Source organism: Silurus meridionalis, chromosome 15, assembly GCF_014805685.1.
Source record: "Silurus meridionalis isolate SWU-2019-XX chromosome 15, ASM1480568v1, whole genome shotgun sequence".
Taxonomy (NCBI): Eukaryota; Metazoa; Chordata; class Actinopteri; order Siluriformes; family Siluridae; genus Silurus; species Silurus meridionalis.
The window spans coordinates 6,491,875-6,516,431 of NC_060898.1; the positions used below are offsets into that span (position 1 = coordinate 6,491,875).

A 24,557-nucleotide genomic window follows, 5' to 3' on the forward strand; every position below is an offset into this window, starting at 1 on the left:
CACGTAGTGATTTAACAGGTGAGAGTCATTAATGTACATGCTATATGTACAAACTAATGATAGTGCTTATATAGAAATGTCAATGAAAACATGGAGTCTGGACTTAACACCAATCTGGATTTAACACCAAAACTACTAACATCCGGATTCTGACTTACTTTTGTTATAACATTTATGTCTTCAGGCCAAGAGCTGAATCATGTTTTAGAGGTGATCTACTACAAAAAATAAAAGAAGTAAAAAATGGTGCTGTCATGTAACAGGATTCGAAACAAGCGCAAGAAAAGGTGTTTATATTGAAGGTGCAGAACGTGGTCCAGGATCATGTTGTCAAGCATGCAGAAGTGGGGCGATCTACACAACAAAACTGAACAAGTCTAGTCGATATAAATAGGAAACAACTCAAAACAGGACACAAACAAAATAGCTAAAGTAAGAAAGGCGGTTGGGTAAACATCAGCGGAAGAGGGTGAGTATACTTTGCGAGGGAGCAAAGTATACATGGGGTATAAATACAGAGACTAAACAAGCAGACAAACAGAAATGGATTTATATTGACACATGAAAGAAACAACCGATGACAGAACAATGGTGGAGAAATGACATGAAACCCAAAGCAAAACACACTTGGGTATGGAAACACATGAAAAAAGGTTCGGAAGTGATGGGAATATTCCTGACGGTTGCATTTCCAGAAAATATTGACTTGATCTGGGGGACTTTAACTGAAAAAAAGTTGTGCTGGATGTACATTTCTGAGACGTATCTTTTGTTCATAACCAAGGGCTATACTGGAACCCTCTTCCTTCCTTCCTTCCTTCCTTCCTTCCTTCCTTCCTTCCTTCCTTCCTCCAGGAGAAACATTAACAGAATGAATAACTTTTTTTGCCCTTAAGAAGAGTATGAGAGGTAAATTGCTACACAATATCTACATTTATAACCATAATAACGTGTAGATTTTTTGAAATACTGTATTTATTCCCTTCCGGATTCTGCATGACAACATTGAGAGCAATGACTAAGCACAGTAATTGAAAGTTGTTTGCTATCTAAAAGCTTATTTGTCCCATGGCTTCGATTCCACGGCTTAGAGCATAATGGCATATTATTATTTTCGATGATTATCTAAAAGCGAATAAAAGGTCCGACCCGCTTTCCATTTCTGCGTTTCTCAACCCAACTGTCTTGTTCGCCTCATCTTCATCTCTTTGTGTACGTCTGCGTCAGTTGATCTTTTTCTATCTCTCTCCATTTACGTCAATTTGAATGCAGAAAACATGCTGATTTTACTGTGATTGATCGCTTAATTGACTGCATGAAAAGGAAAGCGTTCATACTGTGGATAGCTTGAGAAAAAAAAAAGACTTTTATTAAGACAATAGTTTTCCTTCAGCTGTTCATTCCAAATAAACCAATGCAAGAGGGTGAAATTTTCTGACTTGTCTGTTACGTTCAAGTGGTTGTACTTAAAATGCAAAAAATGAGCATGAGCAGATTCAGAGTCACATTTGATGTGAAAGCTTTCTTCATCTGAATTGAGAACGTTTGTAGCTCTTAACAAAATCAATAATGTAGAACCGCATTGTTAATTTATCAAGAGCTACAGGAGCTTCGGACTTTAGATGGAGAGATGCGAGCGAAAGAAATGAAAATGTTAAAAGGATTGCATTAAGTAAAGTGTTGTTTTTTTTTTTTGTTTGTTTTTTAAAAGCATGTGTTCATAAAAAAATTATGACTGTGCTACTACATATTAATTGTTTGGGATTTACCTCAGTGAGGGCTGGTTTGAATAGGATTTTTTATTAAAGAAAATATGTGTTGACTGCCAAGCTTTATTCATTACAAATTGTTTAGCCAATGAGCCTCATGTTAAACTAGGCATCATGCTGACAAAGGGGGCCTTCCCACTAGGATGGGGTCAGCTTTGTAGCTTTGTGTCCACAAACATTTGACCATACACTGTCTGTCTGTCTGTCTGTCTCTCTCTCTCTCTCTCTCTCTCTCTCTCTCTCTCCGCTGTGTAGATAAATTAAGGGGTTTGTGGTTGGAAAACTCCAGTCTCTAACCACAGCACTAGCTTCCTCAATTCCTCTAGGGACAGCTTGATTGCTGTTGGTTTAACCACATAATAGATGTGGGTGATGTCTTTACAAGAGTGAGTAATGTGGCTTTAATTGTGCAATATGTCAGCAATAGTAATCTTATATTAGGAATCTGTAACCTTGTTTGATTATAATTAAAGTAATATTGATACTTTTGGTTTGTTTGCCATTCAGATCATTGTTCATAAATACATAAATAGTAAGTATTAATGTAAGTAAGTAATGCCTGAATAAAATAATAAAATAATTCGGAGTCCTAATAGTTTGATATACTCTAAAAACTGCAATTTATTAAAATATATAATGGGTTTTTTTTATATCTTTTACTTTACTTTAAAACAATATTTAATGTTAAACAAATCTTGAAAGAGTTTGAAATGTAATATTTAAAAAAATATGAATGATTTCTCTTAGGCATTTTTAAACTATATACATATGTACTTACAGGAACCAGGCAAAACTTTAGGGCCACCAATCAGGCATAACATTATGACCTTTTATACCTTCTTCAGCATTTTGAGCTACAGTAGTTCACCTGCTTGATCGGACCACAAGGGCCAGCCTTCGCTGTTTACCACTGTTTCTTCCTTGGGACACTTTTAATAGATACTTACCACTGCAAACTGGAAACATCCGACAAGAGCTGCAGTTTTGGAGATGCTCTGGCCTAGTCGGCTAGCCATCCTGTTTCTAACACATCAACTTTGATGACAAAACTGTTTTAATGTGTGAAATGTTAACTCTAAAATAGAGTTTTTTGATTTTTTTGGTTTTTAGATTCAACTTTTAGAAATGAATAGATATTAATAGAATGTTATTGAATCCTAGACTCCATGCCGACTACCAGGTGCCCCCCTGAGCACTATGTTAAATGCCACTGGCTTATATAGTACACAGAGTACTTAATAAATGGTTATTAATAATTTTATGTATCTTAGTTGGTCTTGGAATTAGTTTTTTTTTTTTTTACTGGCAGCCAATTTAATCCCAACTCAACCAAACACAGTCAACACCAAAGTTTTGGCAGTGAATAAATATCAGTGTTACAGCTACTGTAACACTTGTGTAAGTGCCATCAATCGAATGATGCAAAACCAGCAAGAAAGCTGCAAAAATAGCAGTGGTAATAAGACATTAAAAAAAACCTGGGATTTTAAAAGAAGTTTGATGAACTGTGGCAGCAGAAAGAATGCTGCTCATAGTTGCAAATATGTTTTCACTTCATATATATATCACTACATTCACTACTGAGGCCTTGCTTCTTTTTATATGTCTCTATTAGCTGCAGCTCATGCTGTTATTGACTTAAGTAGAACATAGCCACTTTGTTTAGTCACAGTTCTTTCATTTGGACGATCATCATTTTATAATCTGACATGGAGAAAACACAATCCCAAAATCTGTTCTATTTTTTTGACATTTCATACCCTGATTATCTTGAAATTGCTAAGTGAAAGTTTTTAGCAGGCTTTAGTTTTTGACCCCTTGAGTTAAACTTTTTGGTTCCAGTTGATTCTGGTCTGAATTGCCACTAGAGTTAGTTTGAAAGTGGACCAAGCCAGAGTGGACTTTTTGGTTTGGTTGTTTGGTTCACACTTAATTGGACCGGTATGCTGTATACATTTACATTTAGCAGACGCCCTTATAAAAAGTGACCTACAAAAGTGCTTTTAGTCTCTATCAATGAATAAATCAACACTGGTCTGCTAGATTACAAACTTGAGATACAATTAGCCTAAAACTCTGTTAAGAGGAATTATAGCACACACATATAATGTGTGTGTGTGTGTATATATATATATATATATATATATATATATATATATATATATATATATATATATATATATATATATATATATATACACAAAAAAAAGACAAACTGGGAAAAAAGTGCTAGTTTAAAGGTGTTGCAGGAAGAGGTAGGTCTTCACTCTTAGGTTAAATATACACAGTGACTTAGCTGTATGGACATCCAGGGAAAGTTCATTCCAACACCTTGATGTCAGATGCCTACCTCTTCCTGTATATGTGAAACATCCTGTGTATGAAAACGAACCGAACTGTACAGGCCCGGTAACTACTCCTCCTTTTTAGTCCACCATTTATTTGTTTCTCTACCTGCACCACATTTCTGTCATATTCATATCCCATATTCTATAAAACCTTTCAGCATTCAGAAATATTGAGCGCTTTTAAAAATTAGAAACTAAAACATTTCCGATTGTGAAAACACAAATGTGTTGCATTTTGCTGTGCAGTGCACCTTATTTTAAAGAATACCAATCGCTGTGAGTTCACTGCTATGAGTAAGTGCAGTTACAGCTAATTGATAAAGTATTAATCACGAGCGGATGGAAGTTTCATGGGCTGATATTTGGTTTTGTAATGTTCTATTATTGCAAAAAAATGTTAGATTAGTGTTTTCTTTGTTCATTCTCTGACAGTTTTCTTGTGTGTTGTGTGTTAGTGTGTGTGGGAGGTTGTTTTCAAGAGCATTAGAGGTTATAATAGAATACATTTGCCTGTGTGTAGTATGTGCGTATCTGTGCAGTTGTTAGGTGAGTGGACTGCCTGACCCTTTCTATTCTTTCATGCTTATTTGTAGCGCTGTAAATCTGCACTCACTAGAACAACCACATTTAACGCTCGTTATTTGGTATTTGGCATTTAAAGCTTGCCATTATCATCCCACTCCACGTTCATCTGAACAGCCAAATAATTGGAGAGCGTTTCCTCTCCTGTTAGATTTCACATTTACCTCCTTTATTCACTGTTGGCTTGTTTGTTTGTCATTCTCAAAAATAGCTTGTGTAGGTAAATAAAAATGAAGACGCAATTATTAATCTACTTTTATGCGAATATTGGATTTGCCTTTATCTGTTATCCAATCGCAAGGGTTTACGTGTAAATGCAGAATGGTTTAATGAATGCTGATGGAAACAGATTTAAACCAAATTGGCTAGTGTTCCTTTAATAACATTATCCTGTGGCTCCTGTTTGCTTCACCTGAGCTTTTGGAAAATCTGCATAAATTATTTGGAATGATTAATGATGTCCCGGTGAACATGCAGAGTAAGAAGCAGCTGGCCTGGAGAGAAAAACAATATAGCAAGAGAAACTTGGAAAGAAACACGATGAAACAAAAGAAAATGTGCGTAAATAGACTTTAACCCAAAAAAGTCTTTAAATACATTCGCTTTTATTCCATGAAATGGTATTAAATGGATTTTTGTTCTTCGGTGTAGCCAAAAAGACAATTATTAAAGTCTTAGCGCATAATTAGGCAATGAACTCAACTTTTAGTGCCCTTTAAGGCTTAGCAATAACACTTGTACCAAATAAACAGTTCACACAATAATCTGGACCATACACTTAAAACCATCCTTTTTCAAAAAATTTTTCTCTAGCAAAAAAAAAAAAAGAAAAAAAATAACTATATTGTAGCCTGATTCCTATCAGCATAGAGGAAATGACAAATGACATTTGACCTGCAAAAAAATTAAATACATATAAAAAATTGGCTTACATAAAGAACTGCTTATATAAATAAAATATCAATTTATATATATAAAAAAAAAACAATTAAATACAGCTAATATATATTTAAAATGACAGATAATATACTGTAAAATAAAGAGACGGCTTGGAAATCATGTTCCTGAGTGTATACTTCACACTGTAATGAATGAAACTGTGTGCGAGTGGGTGCGTAATTGGATGCAGGCGTGTTTAATCGGAATGCTAGTAACTAAGTTGGGAAATGGAGTTCGAGTTGCGCTCTGTTGAGGCAAGATGTCAGAAATTATTGCCCAAAGACATGTAAATAGCCTGACACAAACAATGAATAGACCATAAATATAAAAAAAAAAATTATAACTTTAAAAAAAACTTCAATGTATTATAAAAATTGCCATAGCTGGTGAATCTGTTGACACTCTGCTTTGCTACTCATGCTAATGTCAAAGCATGTAAAGCCAAGCCCCTACTGTGACATTCTATTCTACAGGGGGAGAGTTTCTTCTTTATGGGGGTCAGTTCTTCATTTTCCTACTTGGTCCTAATATATTCTGGTTTCTTCATTCGTTATGCAAATGGATCTTACTACCTATGGAAGTTTTGAGGGGTGATCCTGAATGCTAGTTCTGTGTAAAATGCCTGATGGGAAAAGGTCTGATGATTACAGGGGTTTATTGTAGCACAAACCTGGTAAGATTTGTATGCAAATAAGAATAGGAAGATTTTCTTTATAAATAAAATAAAAGAAAAGACTCGTGAAGGGCTCATCAAGGTATACAGGTGAATACCTAACAGGTCTTGGCAGTTATCCAGGGTACATAAAAGCACAATTACATGAGCAACAAGTGTCATGGTGAGCTGTTATATTTGGAAAAATCTTCTTATCAGCTCTGTGCCCTTCATGTTGAAAATAAATGCTAATCAAAATTAATACTGGGCTAAATCAATCCAAAGGAATCCAGTGAAGGAAGTAAATCCTAATGCATAACAATCTTTGTCCAAAAACCCAGTCAAAACCCCAAAACAGAATTCATATTAGTAATGAATCTAGGCCAAACATTTATTCCGACTTATCGACAGTCTCACTGATTATTGCCCTATGGCAAAATCCTTTTACAAATAGGAAATATTTCAGTGTTTCTCATGACATAAATCACAAACCCCCTACCAAGTATACCATCTGTCAATCAAACCCTGAGGCATGAAAGGTGGAAAATGCCAGAAGGCAAATCTTCATCTGGGTTCAGGCATCGAATGTCCTTTAATCCTCATCGTTTAATCTGACATTTGGGTTTCCAATATACCATTCTAATCTATTTCCTAGAGTTTTTAAACCTGTGATCTAATCTGAAAATATACACATTGCTGCTCTTTTTGAAGTCTGTTATCTGCATCCACAAAAATGGCAATGAGTTTTTAAAAGGATCGGCTTCGGCCTGAATTTTCCGCCACTGCACCTTTTAATCCAAGCGGAGGAGACTTTCTGTTGTTTTGTATTCTATGCATTTTTGGTATTTCTGATGGCCTCTATTTAGGATTAGTAATAGAAAAATATTATAAAATGAACAAAAAAGAATTAAAATTAATGCCACATGAAACGGATCATGACTAAAACCAATCCATTCCCATGATTGAGTTCAAATGAATCACATACATACATGCATAAGAATTTCTAATCTGTAGTGGCCTGGAAATTAATGCTAATATAAATGAGCCCGATGTCCAAACAGTGCCTAATCCATCTGCTCCATGTCTCCGAAAGGGACTCTAATCCAAACTAATCCTGGCAAAAAGTTCTAACCAGTAATAATTCTGCATAATTTCCAACAGATCACAAACCAATTGAAGGAGGCCCATAAATCATTTTCTAATATTATAAAATACGTTTTAAATAAATTAATAATTAATTAAATAATTAAGTTCAAAATAATATAATATATATATATAATAATAATAAAAACAAGAAAAAAAATAATTGTATGTAACCTATAAAATGAAATATTATTTTCCTAATTCACTGATTTACTAACCACTTTACTTGGATCAGAAGTTTATTTTGGGAACACTGGGAAATACACCTTGGATAAGAAACTAGTCCATTACAGAGCACAAAAAGCAACTCTACGGGAGGAAATTAGAGCCACAGTTTCAACACTATGGCAGAAATCACCATTCAACCTTTACCTGGAACAGTATGTATTCCCCTCATGCTTGAAACAGTCCACCATTGTTTCTGTCCCGAAGAAACCCCAGCCCACTTGCCTCAACAACTACCACCCTGTAGCCCTGTCACTCAGTAGTGATAAAGTGCTTTAAAAGACTGGTCAGAGACTTCATCACAGCTTCATTACTGGAAACACTGGATCCACTACAGTTCAACAGGACCCTAGTGGAGAGAGTGGACAGTTTCCGGTTCCTAGGTGTTCACATCACAGAGGGCCTGTCTTGGTCCTGTCACATCAACGTCCTGGTGAAGAAGCCCCGCAGCGTCTGTACCATCTGAGATGCCTAAGGTACTAAACTACCCTCTCAGGTGCTAAAGACTTTCTACACCTGCACCTTTGAGAGCATCCTGACGGGTAGCATCACTTCCTGGTTCGGGAACAGCACCATGCAGGACAGGCGAGCCCTACAGAGGGTGGTGCAGTCAGCTGAACGTACCATCCGGACCGAGCTCTATAACCTGCAGGACATTTACAGCATACAGTGCCAGACCAGGAAGATTGTAAAGGACCTCAGCCATCCTAACAATAGAGTCTTTTCTTTGTTGCGTTCAGGGAATTGATTTTGCTTCTTGAAAGCAAACACAGAATGAGGAGGAGCTTCTTCCCGCAGGCTATTCGGAGTTTTTAACCAGAAAACACCCAGCAACCAGCACATGGACATCTCTCTCCATCTCACCTCCTTCACTGTACAACTATTATTTACAGTAATTTAGAATTAGTCACTATTATTTGCATTACTTGCGCTAATAACACTGAAGCTAGCCTCTCTAACTCTGGACTGGACTAGCACAACATCACTTTATACCTTTACTTTTACATTTTATACCAGCACATGGGCACTTTAATGACAATCACAATCATACTGGTTCACGTTAATCTGTACTTCTGTCTATATCTGTCATACATATCCATCCATCTCTGCTGTTTAATTGATGTGTGTGTGTGTGTGTGTGTGTGTGTGTGTGTGTGTGTGTATATATATACACACTTTATACTTTGTTTTATTTCTTTTTATGTTACTTTACTCTTATTTTTATCTTTATATTGTATTTCTTTTCATGTTTACAAGTAGGACAGTCAAAAAAAGCATTTCACTATATGTCATACTTAGTATGAATGTGAATGTGACAAATAAATTTTTATTTGATTTTATTTGAGTGCCATAAACTCACAAATTCAAAAATAGAGTCTATATAGTAATTGTATATGTTTTTGCAAGAAACCAAAAAATCCCTGATAAAACCTGTATAGTTACAGTGGCAAAATGCATAAGTTGCACACATATTTTCAAGACCTCATATCTGAATACAAATTTTTGTTAAACTGAATAGAGTGAGCATATTAAGTAGTCGATTTGGTTGTTTAAATAATTCTGACTTAAGAGAATCTTAGTCTATAATTCTAATACAATTAAGGAGTTTCATTGTAAATGAATTATCTCTTGCTAATGCTAGCAACAAGACAAAATATATTGCAACACAGCACTGTACAAATCATACATCCTGCTGGCGTGCACAAGAAAGGTGACAGGAACACAAAATTATCCACAATTTTGTATGCATTAAATACATAAAAAAACCACTCCTAAATTCTGCAGGGAATATTTAGGTTGCTCTTTAGAAACCCAAGGATGGAGTTTAGCAGAGTTAATGGCCCATTTTTTTCTCCTGGTATGTGTCATTATGGGAAATGGGTCATTCACTTTGGTATTTTCTTCCCGAGTGGATGTCATTGGCCGGATTATATGTCTATCATTCACGTTCTGCACCAGTCCGTACATGTCATGTAACCTCTTTGACTCCTATAAGACGCTTACTCGCTGTCGCTTTTTTTTTTTTTTTTTCTGGAAACTTAACGGCTTGCTTCATGCTGTGATGGATTCTGGGTAAAACCAGAGGTAAGAGTTGGAGCAAGCTTTTTATGAGTGACATTTTTTGCGGGTGTGCTGACAGCAAAGTAATGATATTAATAAATTTGCCTGAACAATCCACTTTGGGCTTTTTTTTTTCCCCTTTTTTTTTTTAATATTAACTTCAATTTTATGGGAAACCAGCCTGTCTGGCCTGCCAGATTCTTTTAAAATGAAAATGACAAAGTGACTGCATTTAGGGTACATTTTACCTGCCTGACTTCATCAACGTCTCCAGAGATGTACTTTTCTTTTTTTTTTTTTTGTCATGTCCAGTTAATCGTATTAAGGATAGAAATGGATAGGAAAAGACTTGTCTCTGTGTCTTTATGAACCATCAGCGTAGATGAGATGGAGAGAGCAGGAAATGGAGAAAAGGACCTTGAAGGATAGAACCCCTCTCCAGCTTTATTAAAGGCTTTAATTGCAAGAGGTTTCCATTGTAACAAAAGATAAACCACCCAATTAATGGAGATCACAGGATATTAAACGAGAGCAACAAGATGAAGTTCTCAAACACTGCCTTAATAACTCTGTCAGTGAACTGACAGATAAGCATACATCACTGTCCCTGATAGCATGACACGAAGATTCAATTTCCATGGTGCTCTTTTACCATTGATTGAGAACACTGATGTAAAACTCAAAGGAAAATAACCAACTACGTGTACATGTACATATGCACATTTTCACATCCATTAATTAAACGCTTAATTTAATGAATTAGAGCTATTTTTCTTGAATTAAAGCTAAAAAAGTTTAGAACTGGTCTTAGTTTTAAAGATAATGACATTAAAATTAATGCACAGCATATACACTACATAGACAAAACTACTGGGATATCAGATTTTTCTAGCCATAATGTGATTCTTCTCCGTACTGTTACCAAAATGTTGGAGGCACACACTTGTATACGATGCTTTTGGATGCAGTAGCATTCAATATTCCCTTCACTTGAGCTAGGAGGCCTGAACCTGTTCCAGCATCATAATGCTTCTGTGCACACCATGCAGATATGGTTTACATGAGTTGGAGTGGAAGATCTTAAGCAACCTGCTTTGGAGCCCTGAACTCAGTTTAGCTTATATGTGAGTTTCACTGGTTCAACAAGAGGAGCAGGAGGTGGAGCCATGCTATGAATGTAGTACATTGGGTTAGTTTTATATTTGTGCATGTAACATAATCCTAATTTTGGACTATGTATCAGTTGATGACCTTACATAATAAACATAGTATTTTTTGCATTTCTTTGTATTAGTGTAGCATTGAAATCTACTTAAACATATGTAAAATATTATTTTGTTTTACATTTTTATTTATTTGTTATTCTATCTGCAATTCCGCATTTTTGACCATGAAAGTGTCACTCCATGAATCAGTTAACAAATTTATTGTCCAAATGTCAACTAATCATTTTTGTCAGTTTGCAAATTTTTGGGCATTTTTGGAAATCTGTCTCTGACAATTCCTCGGTTTCAGTTACATCATTTGAGTATACAATTGGTCACAAATTGAGATGCACAGGGGATGGGATGTGCTCAGTATATTGGAACAAATTTAATCAGTTCTATACAACAAAATATAGAACAATTTAACTGACTTAAAACCCTTTTAAAGCTGGGAAATTTAATACGATATAAAATGAAAGCAAATCACAGTGCATAAAATTACGAATTGAAAAGACTAATACAGGTAGTCCCTGACATAGGATGGAGATGCGTTCTGATGAAACCATCGTAACTCCAATATTTTCTAGGCTGCCCAGTAGTCAGGCTAGAAAGAATGATTAGTATGGGGTAGTATACTGTAATTTGTAAATAATTGAGCAGAGTAAAACTTTCTTTCGGCTTCTCCCGTTACGGGTCGCCACAGCGGATCCTCCGCACGTTTGATTTGGCACGTTTTTACGCTGGATGCCCTTCCTAACGCAACCCTCCCCAATTTATTCGGGCTTGGGACCGGCACTGAGAGTGGCTGGGGATGGTTCCCTGACCGGGAATCGAACCCGGGTCGCAGCAGTGGGAGCGCTGCGTCTTAACCACTAGACCACCAGGGGACCTAAATAATTGAGCAGAGTACAGTACATAATTTAGCAAAATAGCAATTTATAGTAACGTACTGAATAAACTGAAGTTTATATGAATATACCTGTGTAAATTTTACAATTTTGCCACATCACTGTCATCATTATAAGATAAAAAAAAAATCGTATTATAATATATGAAATAAGATGTCAACCATTAAAGTAAACATCTGGAGTTTGGTGTATTTTCAATTCCGTATACGGCTGTGATGAATCATCACAATAATCGCTGCAAAGTACAGAAGAGTCAAACTTTAGCGTTTGTTTCTCCAGATAACATCCCAAATCTCAATACCAATTGATGCAATTTCAGTATAAAGGACTCACTACATGCACCGCATACTGATGCAATCAGAAATCCTTGCCATTCTGTTTTTAGTCTTAACTGCCTCTAGCCAATAAAGGCACATTAGTAAAGAAGGGATCTTGTGTATTCGTCTAAATCCACATCCTTTACATTCGTGACCATGCTTGGGCCATATACATAGTCAATTTTCCACTTTCAGTTCTGTTATTTTATTTCGGACCCTCTGAGAAATGCTAATGCAAGCAAAAACCAGGGAAAAGTTTCATTGTGCCGGAGAGGTTTTGTCAGTTTGACACTCGGATAACCCAATTCTGTTTTAGAGCAGATACAGAAGAAAAAAAAAAAGAGAGAACGGGGCAAATTGTTGTTTTGCTGAAGAGTGCTGGATAGCACGCTGTCAGCAGAGAGGAAGAAAAGATGTTTGTGTGAAGACTGAGGATTGGCACTCAACATTTTACAGCAACACACACAAAAAAATACTCAGGGCCAAGAATGCTTGTGTTTTGTGATGATAGTCTGTGAAAGAAACTGAAAAAAGATGTGGCTGTTTGCCTATTGCATGGATATAAAAATGGATAATGGATATAAAAAAGTCTACACACCTGTGTTAAAATAGCAGTTTTTTTGGTGATGTAAAAAAAATAAACTAAACCAAGATAAATCTAAACGGTTTTCTACCATTTTTTGTTAGGCCACGTTTAACTAAGGTCACAATATTTCACAATCAAATCACAACATTTTCTTTAAAACATCTACACACAAAGCCTGTTATTTTTAAAGTGAGGGTGGAAAAAAAGCTGACATGATTTATCTTGGATTTGGTTCTTTAGTACACCTAAACCTGTATTTTTAACAGGAGGTGTGTAGACTTCTCTGCAAAAAAATTTATAATCACAATCTGATTGCTTCAGTGTGTCATGTAATGAGTTCATGGGCAGATTCAAATACAGGAAAATGCAGCTTTAATAACAAATGCGGAAAAATCCAAATCAAAAACAAACAGGCGAGGTCAAAAGTGGAGACAAAAATAGGTCAGCTAGAAAGTAGCAATCAAAGTAATCAAAGGCTTGGTAAAAGTCAGTGAAAACGAATAACAGTGTGTACTTCGTGACATTTTTGTGAATAAGAGGCTCCCTAAATAGATTGTGGTGTGCATGTGTGTGCCTGTGGATGTGTGCGTGTGTGTATGTGAGTGACTGATCACAGATCGCAAGCTAGAGAATGTGAGAAAGTCCTGGCGTTTTAAATCTGTGGCAGCCATGTTTGGAGGCTGCTGTGACTGCTGGGAATTGAAATAGATGTACAGTGGAACCTCGGAGCTCGCGAGGGTTAGGGACCAAGACCGGTTGCGAGTTCCGAATTTTCGCGACCTTTTGATACACCCCTTCCAACCCAGTAAAAACCCAAAGAACACTATACGAAATCGATTTAAATGAGTAAATAACACTATTTCACTATTTACATAATAAAAATAGTTTTAAAGCATTTTTTAGACAATTTTAATGAGATAAACCTTGATTAGAAATGTTAAAACTAGCGTTTTGAGCGGCTCGCGGTTGCTCACGAGCCGATCTGAATGAGAGTCGCCGGTCGGAATGAAAGTCGCGAGCATGCGAGGTCGCGAGCGCTGAGGCCGCGAGCTCCGAGGTTCCACTGTACTGTAGAGAAGATGTACTTCATTGTCTACCAGTGGTGGACAAAGTACACAAACCATGTACTTGAGTTAAAGTAGAGATGCACTAGGTAAATATTTTTGCAGTAAAAGTGCTCCCTTTAAATGTTCACTTGAGTGAAAGTGTGTTGAAAACAATTATTCAAAGTACTATGATTTGTTAGGACTATTTTGTCATAAGACTGTTGCTTAATTAACTCAGTTTATGTGAAAAGACTCTAATGCTTTTAGCACACTAATCTATTAATAGAATGAAATTAATGAGTCAAACACTGATATCTGTTTAAATGATCATGAGCCCAAAACCTTCTTTTCAACTATTAAAAAAAACCTAACCCAAATAAGGCCACGGGTGTTGTGTCGATTTGGAGTCAGAAGTTTCTTTCATCATTTATTCCTCTCAAAATGTTCTGCTTGCTGTTGACCTGATGCTGAACTGAATGTTGGTGATGTGTAGATGCCACCAAGCGCCAATCAAAACAAGTTCAAAAGAGAGCGTGCTGCATCCACTCATTAAATGAAAGGGAACGACTGAATTCGCAAAATGTAGTTATATGTAGTAATATAATAATAATCCTTTTATATTTTTTTAATATGTAGTACATATTTGATTTCGAAATGTAATTAAGTTCAAGTAAAAGTCTCCCGAAATGGAAAAATGTCAGTAAAGTACAGAAACAAAAAAAGCTACTTAGGTACAGTAAGAAATTACATTTACTTTGTTACTGTTCAGCACTGTCGTCTACTAAAATAAATAGTACCGTAATTTCCGGACTATAAAGCGCACCCATATATAAGCCGCACCCACTGAATTTTACAAATATTTATATTTTTAACATAAATAAGCCACACCTGTCTATAAGCCGCTACACTAATGTTCTTTACACAGGCTTTAACGAAAGACACGTTACAAACGGTGTAACGGGTGAAATATGTTGCGCTTCGTTTAGGAGCATAGCGGTATTTTGGGAATAGCCTGCCAGAAGCGAGCTCTCCCTTCACCCTGACTCAACGCGTTACAACGGCGTGTATCTAAACAGTAGCCGAACAAGAAAGTCATTGTTCACGGTCTTCCTCTTTCCTTTCACAACTATTTCTTTTGGCATCGTCGTGCGTTTAAAAATCACCCGATGGAAGTTTTTCTCCCGATGCCATGCAGCTCAGAACACAGGTGAGGTGCGTTTTTTTGTTTCCGTTTGGAAATTTCATTGGTCTAATGTTATGGGGTTTAGTTTTTTGGCTTAAAGTTTGTGAAACCGGGAAAAACCCAGGAAAAATTTATAAATTAGCCGCTTCATTGTTTAAGCCGCGGGGTTCAAAACGTGGAAAAAAAGTAACGGCTTATAGTCCGGAAAATACAGTACATATGTTAATTTATGCAGTTATCCAGTCAGCTATTCATCAGAAGTAGCACAGTGCTTTAAAATCTTACAGATAAAGGTCATGCACTTAAGTTAATGTTTAGACCATACATCATGAAAAAAACATTAATCATCTTTGTGACTAACTGTAGACGGGTTACTGGTCAACAGGTTTGAGTATTTCAGAAACTGTTGATTTTCTGGGAATTTTACCAACAATAGTCTATAGAATTTTCTCTATTATTCAGAAAAAAAAGACCATGAGTGAGTGACAGTACTGTGGGTGGAAACACTATGAATAAAGTGACACATAGTAGGATATAGTAACTCATAATTATTCTTTTCAACCATGGTGAGCAGAAAATCAACTGGTGTATCGCAAGATGGGTGGGCTAAAATGGCTGAAGAGCACATCGGGTTTCAAAACAGTGATCTGTTCACAGTGTCTAAGGCTATAGTGTGCACAGACTTGCCCAAACTGGACAGTGGGTGAGACTGTACCCATGATTGCTTTAGATTTTAGTTCTTGGCTGCAAGCATTGGAACCTCATCTTCACTGCTGTAGCCCATCCACCTGTTAATTTTCACTCACCAGCCAGTCAGCTCTCCTCTGACACACAACAGTTACCAAGGGTGAAATCTTGCACATGCTTTATCTGAGACACTGAGAATGCAAAAGCTCCCAGATGCTCATGATTGGCTGGTGTCACTGTGATTGACATCTGAGAGAGTTTGCTACACTTGGCACTGAGAGATCATGGCCAATTTTCCCGCCCATGAATGCATGTGGCATTGTCAGGGCTCAAACTCCCGATTAATGAGTAGCTTTGTGGTTTGGCATCAACAGTATTTACTTCCAAAACAACCCACTTTAAGCCATACCGCACCCGGGTTCTCATGCACAAGGTGGTTATAGATTAGCATCAGTTCCATACAGCTGATAATCAGAGATTGTATCAAGTGATTAATGGAAAAATAGTAAACGATAAAGTGACAATATATTAAATAAAAATAGTTGGCTTCAAAAAACTGGTTGCAACTGCAAACATTTCCAAAACACAAGAAATCAATAACAAAACATAAATTCAATATTTTTTAATGACCATCTCCATCTCTGGATAGAAACCTGACTGAACATTATGCTGACTTCAATCAATCTACACGAAAAACAATGATCTCAAACCTGGCTTGAAATAGACAATTTTTTAAGCAGAATATTTGATAATTGGCAAAAAATAAATAAAAAAACAGGACTTGATCTTCTCTATTCTATCATCTATTTTCCTTAAACCTCAAAACTGAGCACAGAAGTCATGGAGTCAGGTTTATATGATGGTTTTTATGCTTGTCTGAGCTTTTTAAAGCTCTTGAGCAGAGCAGCCATCAATATTTAAACACAGAACCAGAGACATTTAGAGATCTGGGTTTGAAATCACTTCCTGGTTATGAACACATGCGCGTGCACACAATCACACACACACACACACACACACACACACACACACTTCTAAAAACTTCTAAAATGTTTCTTTAGTGTATTTTTTCTTAATTAGTGTAAAAAACTAAAATAGTCAAAGGCTTTTAATGTACAAAAAAAATTCTGCATTTAAAACTTATAATTAAGCATTAATTAAAAATCTAATCAGTGAACAACTGGTCATTCTTTTTTTGCACACTAAATTAAAATACACTTCTCATACATGGTAGAATCGAATCCTGCTAAATCTGTTATGATTTGATTGCTGTTTAATGGTTTAATAATTGAATGGTGGGAACCATTGGAAATTGAGGCTTACTGGGCTTACAATTTAAAAATTAAGTGAAAATACACTATACTGACAAATTATTGGCACAACTAAATTTGAAGGAAAAATAACTAAAAGTATACCACAGGGGAAAAAAGCAAGGCAAACAACAAACTAACAAACAAAGACTTACACCAGGCAACTCAAGAAAAGCCGGGAGACTCAGGAAACGTACCACGTTACTTCAACAGCATAACTTCAACAAGCAACTAACTCAGACAAAAGGGGAACCATAATACACTTGGGGCTAACAGGACTCAGGTGGTAACAATACAAGTTAATTAGGGCCTCGGGCACAAATTGGCAACATTTGATGGTGGGAAAAATTGGTAAAAAAAACAGGTAAGAAAAAAACATAAACCTAGCTGGAACACCAAAGTCCTGACTGTAATTGGATATTCAAAAGGCACACCAAACTATTTTAGATCTAGTGCATGTTGAATATGGCCAAAATGCTCTTGTTTTTTTTAAATAAATATTAACCAAACATAAAAATAAATTGTTATACGTTTCAGGCTAATTCAGCGAGTATTTGCTTATTTATGACTTAAGTAAAATGTATTCTAAATTTTTTGCCTTTTGCTTTTTATTTAAATTCTCTTCATATACACTATATGGACAAAAGTATTGAAACACCTGACTTTCTCAGCCATATGTAGTTATTTGTCAAACTGTTATCACAAAGCTGAAGCCACACAGTTGTAAATGGTGTCTTTGGATGCAGTAGCATGAAATTTTCTCTAGGAACTAGGAGACCCAAACCAGTTCCAGCATGACAATTCCCCTGGGCATAAAACTCCATGAGGATATGCTTTGCATGTTTTGGAGTGGAAGATCTCTTGCTATAGATCTCTGAACTTAACCCTATTGAACACTTTTGGGATGAATTGGAACACTGACTGCACCCCAGGCCTTCTCATCTCACCTACATCAGTATCTGGTATTGCTAACACCTTTGTATTCGAATGAGCACAAATCTTCCCTCTCTATGGCTTTCTCATGGTCTACAAGGGACATGTCTCAGTTTGATATTGCATTGGTTGATAAAGACTTAATGAGAAAGCAGTGTTTAAATAATACCAGTAAATTACACTCCACTAAAATGGAGCTCGCTTTCTTCTTTCATGTACAGAAAAGTACCAGTAATCTCCTTTTATACCACATATACACACATTTTCTCCCACTCCCCACTGTTAATATATGCCTCCTTTTGATCTCCTAATGGAGTGTTTTGAACAAATTTTGTGAAGTATTGAAGTGTGGTGCATCACAATACAAGGTTTAGAAGCTGGAGGATCTCCCGCTGAGCACTGCGCGCACACACGCCGCACACACACACACACACACACACACACACACACACACACACACACACACTTATGACTGTGGGTCTGCTCCTTCATGATAACATTAGGTTATTAATGTTAGCTTGAATGAATGTATGTTTTTATTTTTTTTACCATTTGCATGTGTTATTCATGTGTGTGATGTGTAGATTTATGAGGGGGACATAATGTCTTACACAAGTGTTTGCAGAAAAGTAGTTTGTTCTATTTAACTTATTTGGTCCCCAGTTTAAGCCTGAACTCATGTTACAATACCTACACATAGTTTCCACAGTTCTCATGTGTGTGTGCTTTTTCTCATTTCCACCTCCCATAAGCATGCAGTAGGCGGACTGGCTACTCAAAATTACACAGTGTAAACGAATGTGGTAGTGAGTGTGATAACATGCCAAAATGCCACCATCTTTTCCAATCTGTCTATTTACGAGGTAATCGTATGTATGTGTGTACTGTGTAGAGTATGTGTGGGCGGAGCAGACAGATGAATTCGAGTTAGAAGTCCATTTCTCAGCATCTCTGGCAGTGACATCTTGTTTATCTCAATGTGTGTGTCTGTGTGTGTGTGTGTGTGTGTGTGTGTGTGTGTGTGTGTGTGTGTGTGTTATTATCTTCGGGCCGGACTGATGATCATATATCATTGCCACGGCAACCAGCGCCGCTGTGACAGGACAGGAGATTGAGCCTTTGCTGTGCGCAATTTTTGAATTTTCACCACACACACACACACACACACACACACACACACACACACACACATAATCTATCTTTTGGTTCTCTAGTACTTTGTGAGATTCAATCTAAAACACAGACACACACACACACACACACACACACACGCGCACACAAAATCTATAGTTCGGTTCTCTAGTACTTTGTAAGATTTAATCTAAAACACACACAAACACACACACACACACACACACACACACAAAATCTATCGTTTGATTCTCAATACTTTGTTACTGTAGTTTCAATCTTAAATGCATGCGCACGCACACACACACACACACACACTTACACACACACACATGAAATATCAAAACAACATGCATTATTGTCCCCTATCTTACAAGAAAAAAAAACCAATAATGTGACAAGTCTTTGGAAGAACAATCAAAATACAGTATATGGCCATAAGTATGTAATCTATCAGACCATTATATCCATATATGGATGTTCTACAACTCTTGCTAAAGTTTATAGCACACTTTAATCTAGGATATCCTTGCAGTAGTACAGTTTTCTTCACTGGAACAAAGAGAACAAATATTTCCCGTATGACAATGTACCTGTTCACAAAACAAGCTTCATTAAAACTAGGTTTACCAAGGTTGGATTGTAAGAACCAAAGTGCCCTTCTCATCCCCACCGAACGCATTTGATATGAACTAGAATGGCGATTGAAAGCCAGATGATATGGTTTGCATGGGAAAGAGTGAAAGATTTTTTAGTGGCCTGCTTCCTCAATCCTATTGAACACTGTTAGGATGAATTTTAACACCACAAGTACCCCAGGCTTCCTCACCCTGGTTTTAATACCTAAGAGTACCTGCATCTTTAACATCTTTCCAGAAGGCTAGAGGTTATTATAACTTTAAATAGAGATAAAGTGTGGAATAAGATGTTAAAAAAAAATCACATAAATAAATCTCATGGTTAGGTGCTCTCAAACTTTTGACCATACCACGTACAGTGAATTTTAATGTGGCAACTATAAGATAATACTCAGATATGTTTAAGTATTGCATAATATTGCACAAGATTGCTGAGGACTATTTTTACAGGTATAATGCCCATTTATAATAATATATTATAATAATCTAACAAAATATATCATAAAACAAATACATGTTTTTATAATATTATACAGCATACCTGATATATAGGTGCCTACATACCTTGTGCTATATAATGTATGCTGACACTGAAAGCATAATTGCGTTTTAACTGAAAGCGTGTCATTACACTGTGTTTTTATATCTACAGTCTGTTTTTATATCGTATTACATATTCCTTTCGAATTTTCACTGTACATATTTGTCATACTGATTATGCAGGGGTTTTTTTTCCCGGTTCTCTTATTAGACATGTTTTATTTTCTTCCCTCCTGCCTTTCTATCGTACCTGTCCACCTGCTACTGATCTGCCTGCTACTCCTGTTAGTCTTGCTTCGGGCGTTAACATGAGTAGACATTTACATTTAGTTTCTCCTTTTAGAGGAACATAAGCTGATACATTTTTAATGCTTTTAAGCTCTTACCTGGGAGCGAACCAAAGAAATATCATTGCGATGCTACAGTACAGTGCAGGTTAGAAAAGAAGCTCTGGAGCTTTGGGAAGGAGGAACACAGGGTTCCAGGAGTAAAATTTTTTTTTTTTTTTTATAGTAACACATTGTAAAGTGTATTTAGTTGCTTTGCACTGGATGATCATTTATTCTGTTATTGTATTAGGGGTCTTTATAGAGAGATTACATTGAGCACTGATGTGCCTAGTGTTTCTGTTGCTTAAATTCACTATAAAGCCTAATTCCTTCATCATAAAAGAAGATAATGACCCAGAGCACAGTGCCAAAGCTGCCAAAGCTGCCAAAACGGACATCTTCTGGTGGATAAAGGGAAAAGTTCTAAAAAAAAAAAAACCACAGCTCTTAGACCAGACATTAAGCCAGTTGAGCAGAATTTATTTCACGTCAATTCATTTTTAGTTGTATAGCACCTTTAACAATGGACAATGTCTCAGAGCAGCTTTACACAGATAAAACGGTAATAAAGTCTAGTTTTTTTTTCCTGAAAAGAAGACTATAGGGAGAAACCATTGAAAACAGAGAACAACTGAAAAAAGTTCGGGTATGAGCCTGAGTAAGCATCACTAACAAAAGAAAGTTTGGAAATGTTAGAGTCACAGGCTTCATGCAGCCAAATATTGTTATATTTACTTTTGATTTGTAAAACTTTTGCTCACCCAAATATTGGGTGGTCTGGCATTGACTGCACTATGGACTAAGTTAAACACTGCTCTATATATATATATATATATATATATATATATATATATATATATATATATATATATATATATATACAGTATAAAAAAAAATAAAGCTGAAATTCTGATTTATCGTTTCATATTTATCTAGCAAATACAAAACAACTGGCTTTGCTGCTTCATTACTTTTGGTGTCTTTAAATCTATTTTGTAGTTTGTGAAAATGAGAGCTAAAAAGATCAGTAAAAGTGTTTCTAAATTAATACAGAGAGTAGGGTAAGGGCACTTTGTCTTCCACTTTACTAATCAAGCAGCAGTGAGCATTATAGCAGCTACCTAAGCAATGTAATAGTAATGTTGTGTCTGTGGTATGTTGTTCAAATGTTTATCTCCTCTGCAAAATGAATATTTAAAGTTATTAATTTTGATGTCAGAAATCAACAAAAGAAAACCATTTGGGTAATTTTCTCACGTCTAGAGTGAACACTAAAAAATCATCTTCAGAAAGTGCTGATAAGGTCCTCCTCCCAAGAATGTATGCTGATGGGCCATTATCATAGGAAATGTGTAACAAGGATGATTAGAGTAACTCATTTACATAGTTGCTTTCACCCATTTGTAATGCAGCAAGTGTCTTGTAGTATATGCAAAATTCAGGGTTAGCCTTGATCTGTGGACAAATAAAATGGCTGACAAAGCAATGGGATTAGAAAAAATGGGAGCATGATTCAAATATGAAGCCTTTCATTATTCAAAATAATAATTTGACTGATGAGATTGCTAAGGAAAAATGTTCACGGTGCTCTGTAGGTTTAACAGGTTGCAGAGCTAGTTAAGAGAAGCTGTCCATGCTTCTGATATTCTGCCTCTAATCTCATTGAATGTCCCCAAATCTCAGTGTCTATAAGACTAATCGGAAGTGAGGGCAAGCAGAAGCCAATTAAAATTATGCAAATCGGCATCATGGCTGACTGCGGACGACTTGCTTTCACTTTTTAACTCCGGATTCAGCATTTCCGACAGCGTACATGCTGCTCAGTGAGAATTTAACACCATCTATTCTGCTCACAGACCTGTCATGATGCCGTTTATATCGTTCAAATACTAACACAAAGGGTACACCCCTAACATGTGGTGTTAATTGCTGTCATTCCAGGAAATCGAGCTGGGCTTTCAACCGCATCCGGGACCCTGCCTCGCTTTCTTCAGGAGCCGGATGATGCTTACATCGTCAAAAGCAACCCGATTAAGCTCCAGTGCCGAGCTAGGCCTGCGCTGCAGATCTTCTTCAAGTGCAATGGAGAGTGGGTTCACCAGAACCAACACACATCACTGGAACACATAGATCTAGAAACAGGTAAAGACACACATTACACAATAGATAGATATTCATACTGTATACAGTAAAGATTTGCATAGAAATATCTGAATTATGAGAATTTTATGTATATAATATATATGCATATATATTTGTTTATACTGTATATACACACAAATGTATACACTATATAGACAAATACTAGCCATATGTGGATATTCCCTAAACTGTCACCACAAAGTTTTCATTCAATTTTACCTTCACTTGAACTTGGAGACCCAAACCTTTTCCAGCATACAGTTCCTTGATACACAAACTGAGCTCCATTCAAATCTCCACAAGCATACTTCAAAATCTAGAGGCACTTCTTCCAAGAAAAGTGAAGATTTTTTATAACAGCAAATGGGGACTAAACATGGAATGAGATTTTCAAAAGGCACATATCAATCAAAGGTCAGGTGTCAGCTTTTTTTATGTATTTATAATAACTGTATATACTGTATATTCTGACAAACTATATATTTAATATATTTGAATCACCATTCAAAATTAATGAACTGCTTATAAACAGTTATAACCATTGTAACATACAGTTTTAGCTTTAGAAACTGTATGTGAAAATGTGCCTCCTTGTTAGTATTAAAATTATATACCGTAATTTCCGGACTATAAAGCCCATATATAAGCCGCACCCACTGAATTTGACAAAGATTTTTATTTTGAACACAAATAAGCCACACCTATCTACAGGTGAAACTAATGAACTTTACACAGGCTTTAACAAAAGACAGTGTCTGTTACACGGTGTAACAGGTGAAATATGTTGTGGCTCCTTTAAGAGCAGAGCGGCATTTTGGGAATAGCCTGCCTCCACATTTTTCCGCTATTACTGCATGTGTGCAAGACCGAGGAATATGTCCTTATTATTTTCTGATGCTCATTTCTAAGTTTCTTTGACAAACCCGTAATGTTGTTGCCAAGAAAAATAAAAAAGCACGAGTTTTGGAAACCTGTCTGTGTTTATATGATTTCTGTTGCAACTGGAGTTAGCGCGCTATCCCTTGACCCAGACTCAATGCGTTACAACGGCTTGTATCTAAACAGTAGCCTACCAAGAAAGTCATTGTTCACTGTCTTCCTCCTTCCTTTCACAACTATTTCTCTCGGGAGTTTTTCTTTTGGCATCGTCGTGCGTAAAAAAAAAAAACAACGCGTTTTCCCCTGATGCGGTGCAGCTCAGAACACAGGTGAGGTGCGTTTTTTCGTTTCCGTGAGGAAATTTAATTGGTCTAATGTTATGCGGCTCAGTTTTTTGGCTTGAAGTTTGTGAAACCGGGAAAAACATTCAAAATTTCTAAATAAGCCGCTTTGTTGTTTAAGCCGCGGGGTTGAAAACGTGGTAAAAAAGGAGCGGCTTATAGTCCGAAAAATACGGTAATTAGTTGTGAATTATGCTTGCATATTTATAATAAATATTCTGCAATATACTGTACTAATGGTTGATCATTATAGTGACACAGAAGGTGGTATAAAAGCACAAATATAAGTAGAGGAAGAGAATGAATTGTTTTTTTTGTTCCATGTTTACAAAGCACAATGAGATGTAGCTGTCATGTGAAACCATTTAATAAATTGAGCATTTTTGAGCATTGACTGCATTAAAGTTAGAATTTAATGCAAATTTTAATTAGTCAATCTAACAATTGTCTGCAATTGTTAGAATTTAAAACCATTTGTATGCATTTGTAAACCTTCTGATTAAGTGTTTGTACCAGACATTGACAGCTGATACCCAAAACCATTTATTTTTTAATCAGTCAGCTTGAAAATGTTTGTAACAGCCAATCACAGGCTTTGCCATGCAGCTCACAGAAAGTTTCGCAATTATAGGCCGGACGTAGCAAACAAGGCCTCTGCCTTTA

The 24,557-nt window shown here is 36.3% G+C and overlaps 1 protein-coding gene across 2 annotated transcripts in view; it reads left to right on the top strand.

Annotated features, from left to right (window-relative positions):
* unc5da (unc-5 netrin receptor Da) overlaps positions 1 to 24,557 on the top strand; it is a 234,534-nt gene that overhangs the window by 134,173 nt on the left and 75,804 nt on the right. For both annotated transcript variants that reach the window (XM_046868537.1, XM_046868538.1), the window contains exon 2: positions 22,474 to 22,674. In XM_046868537.1, the coding sequence (XP_046724493.1) occupies positions 22,474 to 22,674 (201 nt within the window). The remainder of the gene's footprint in view (positions 1 to 22,473; positions 22,675 to 24,557) is intronic.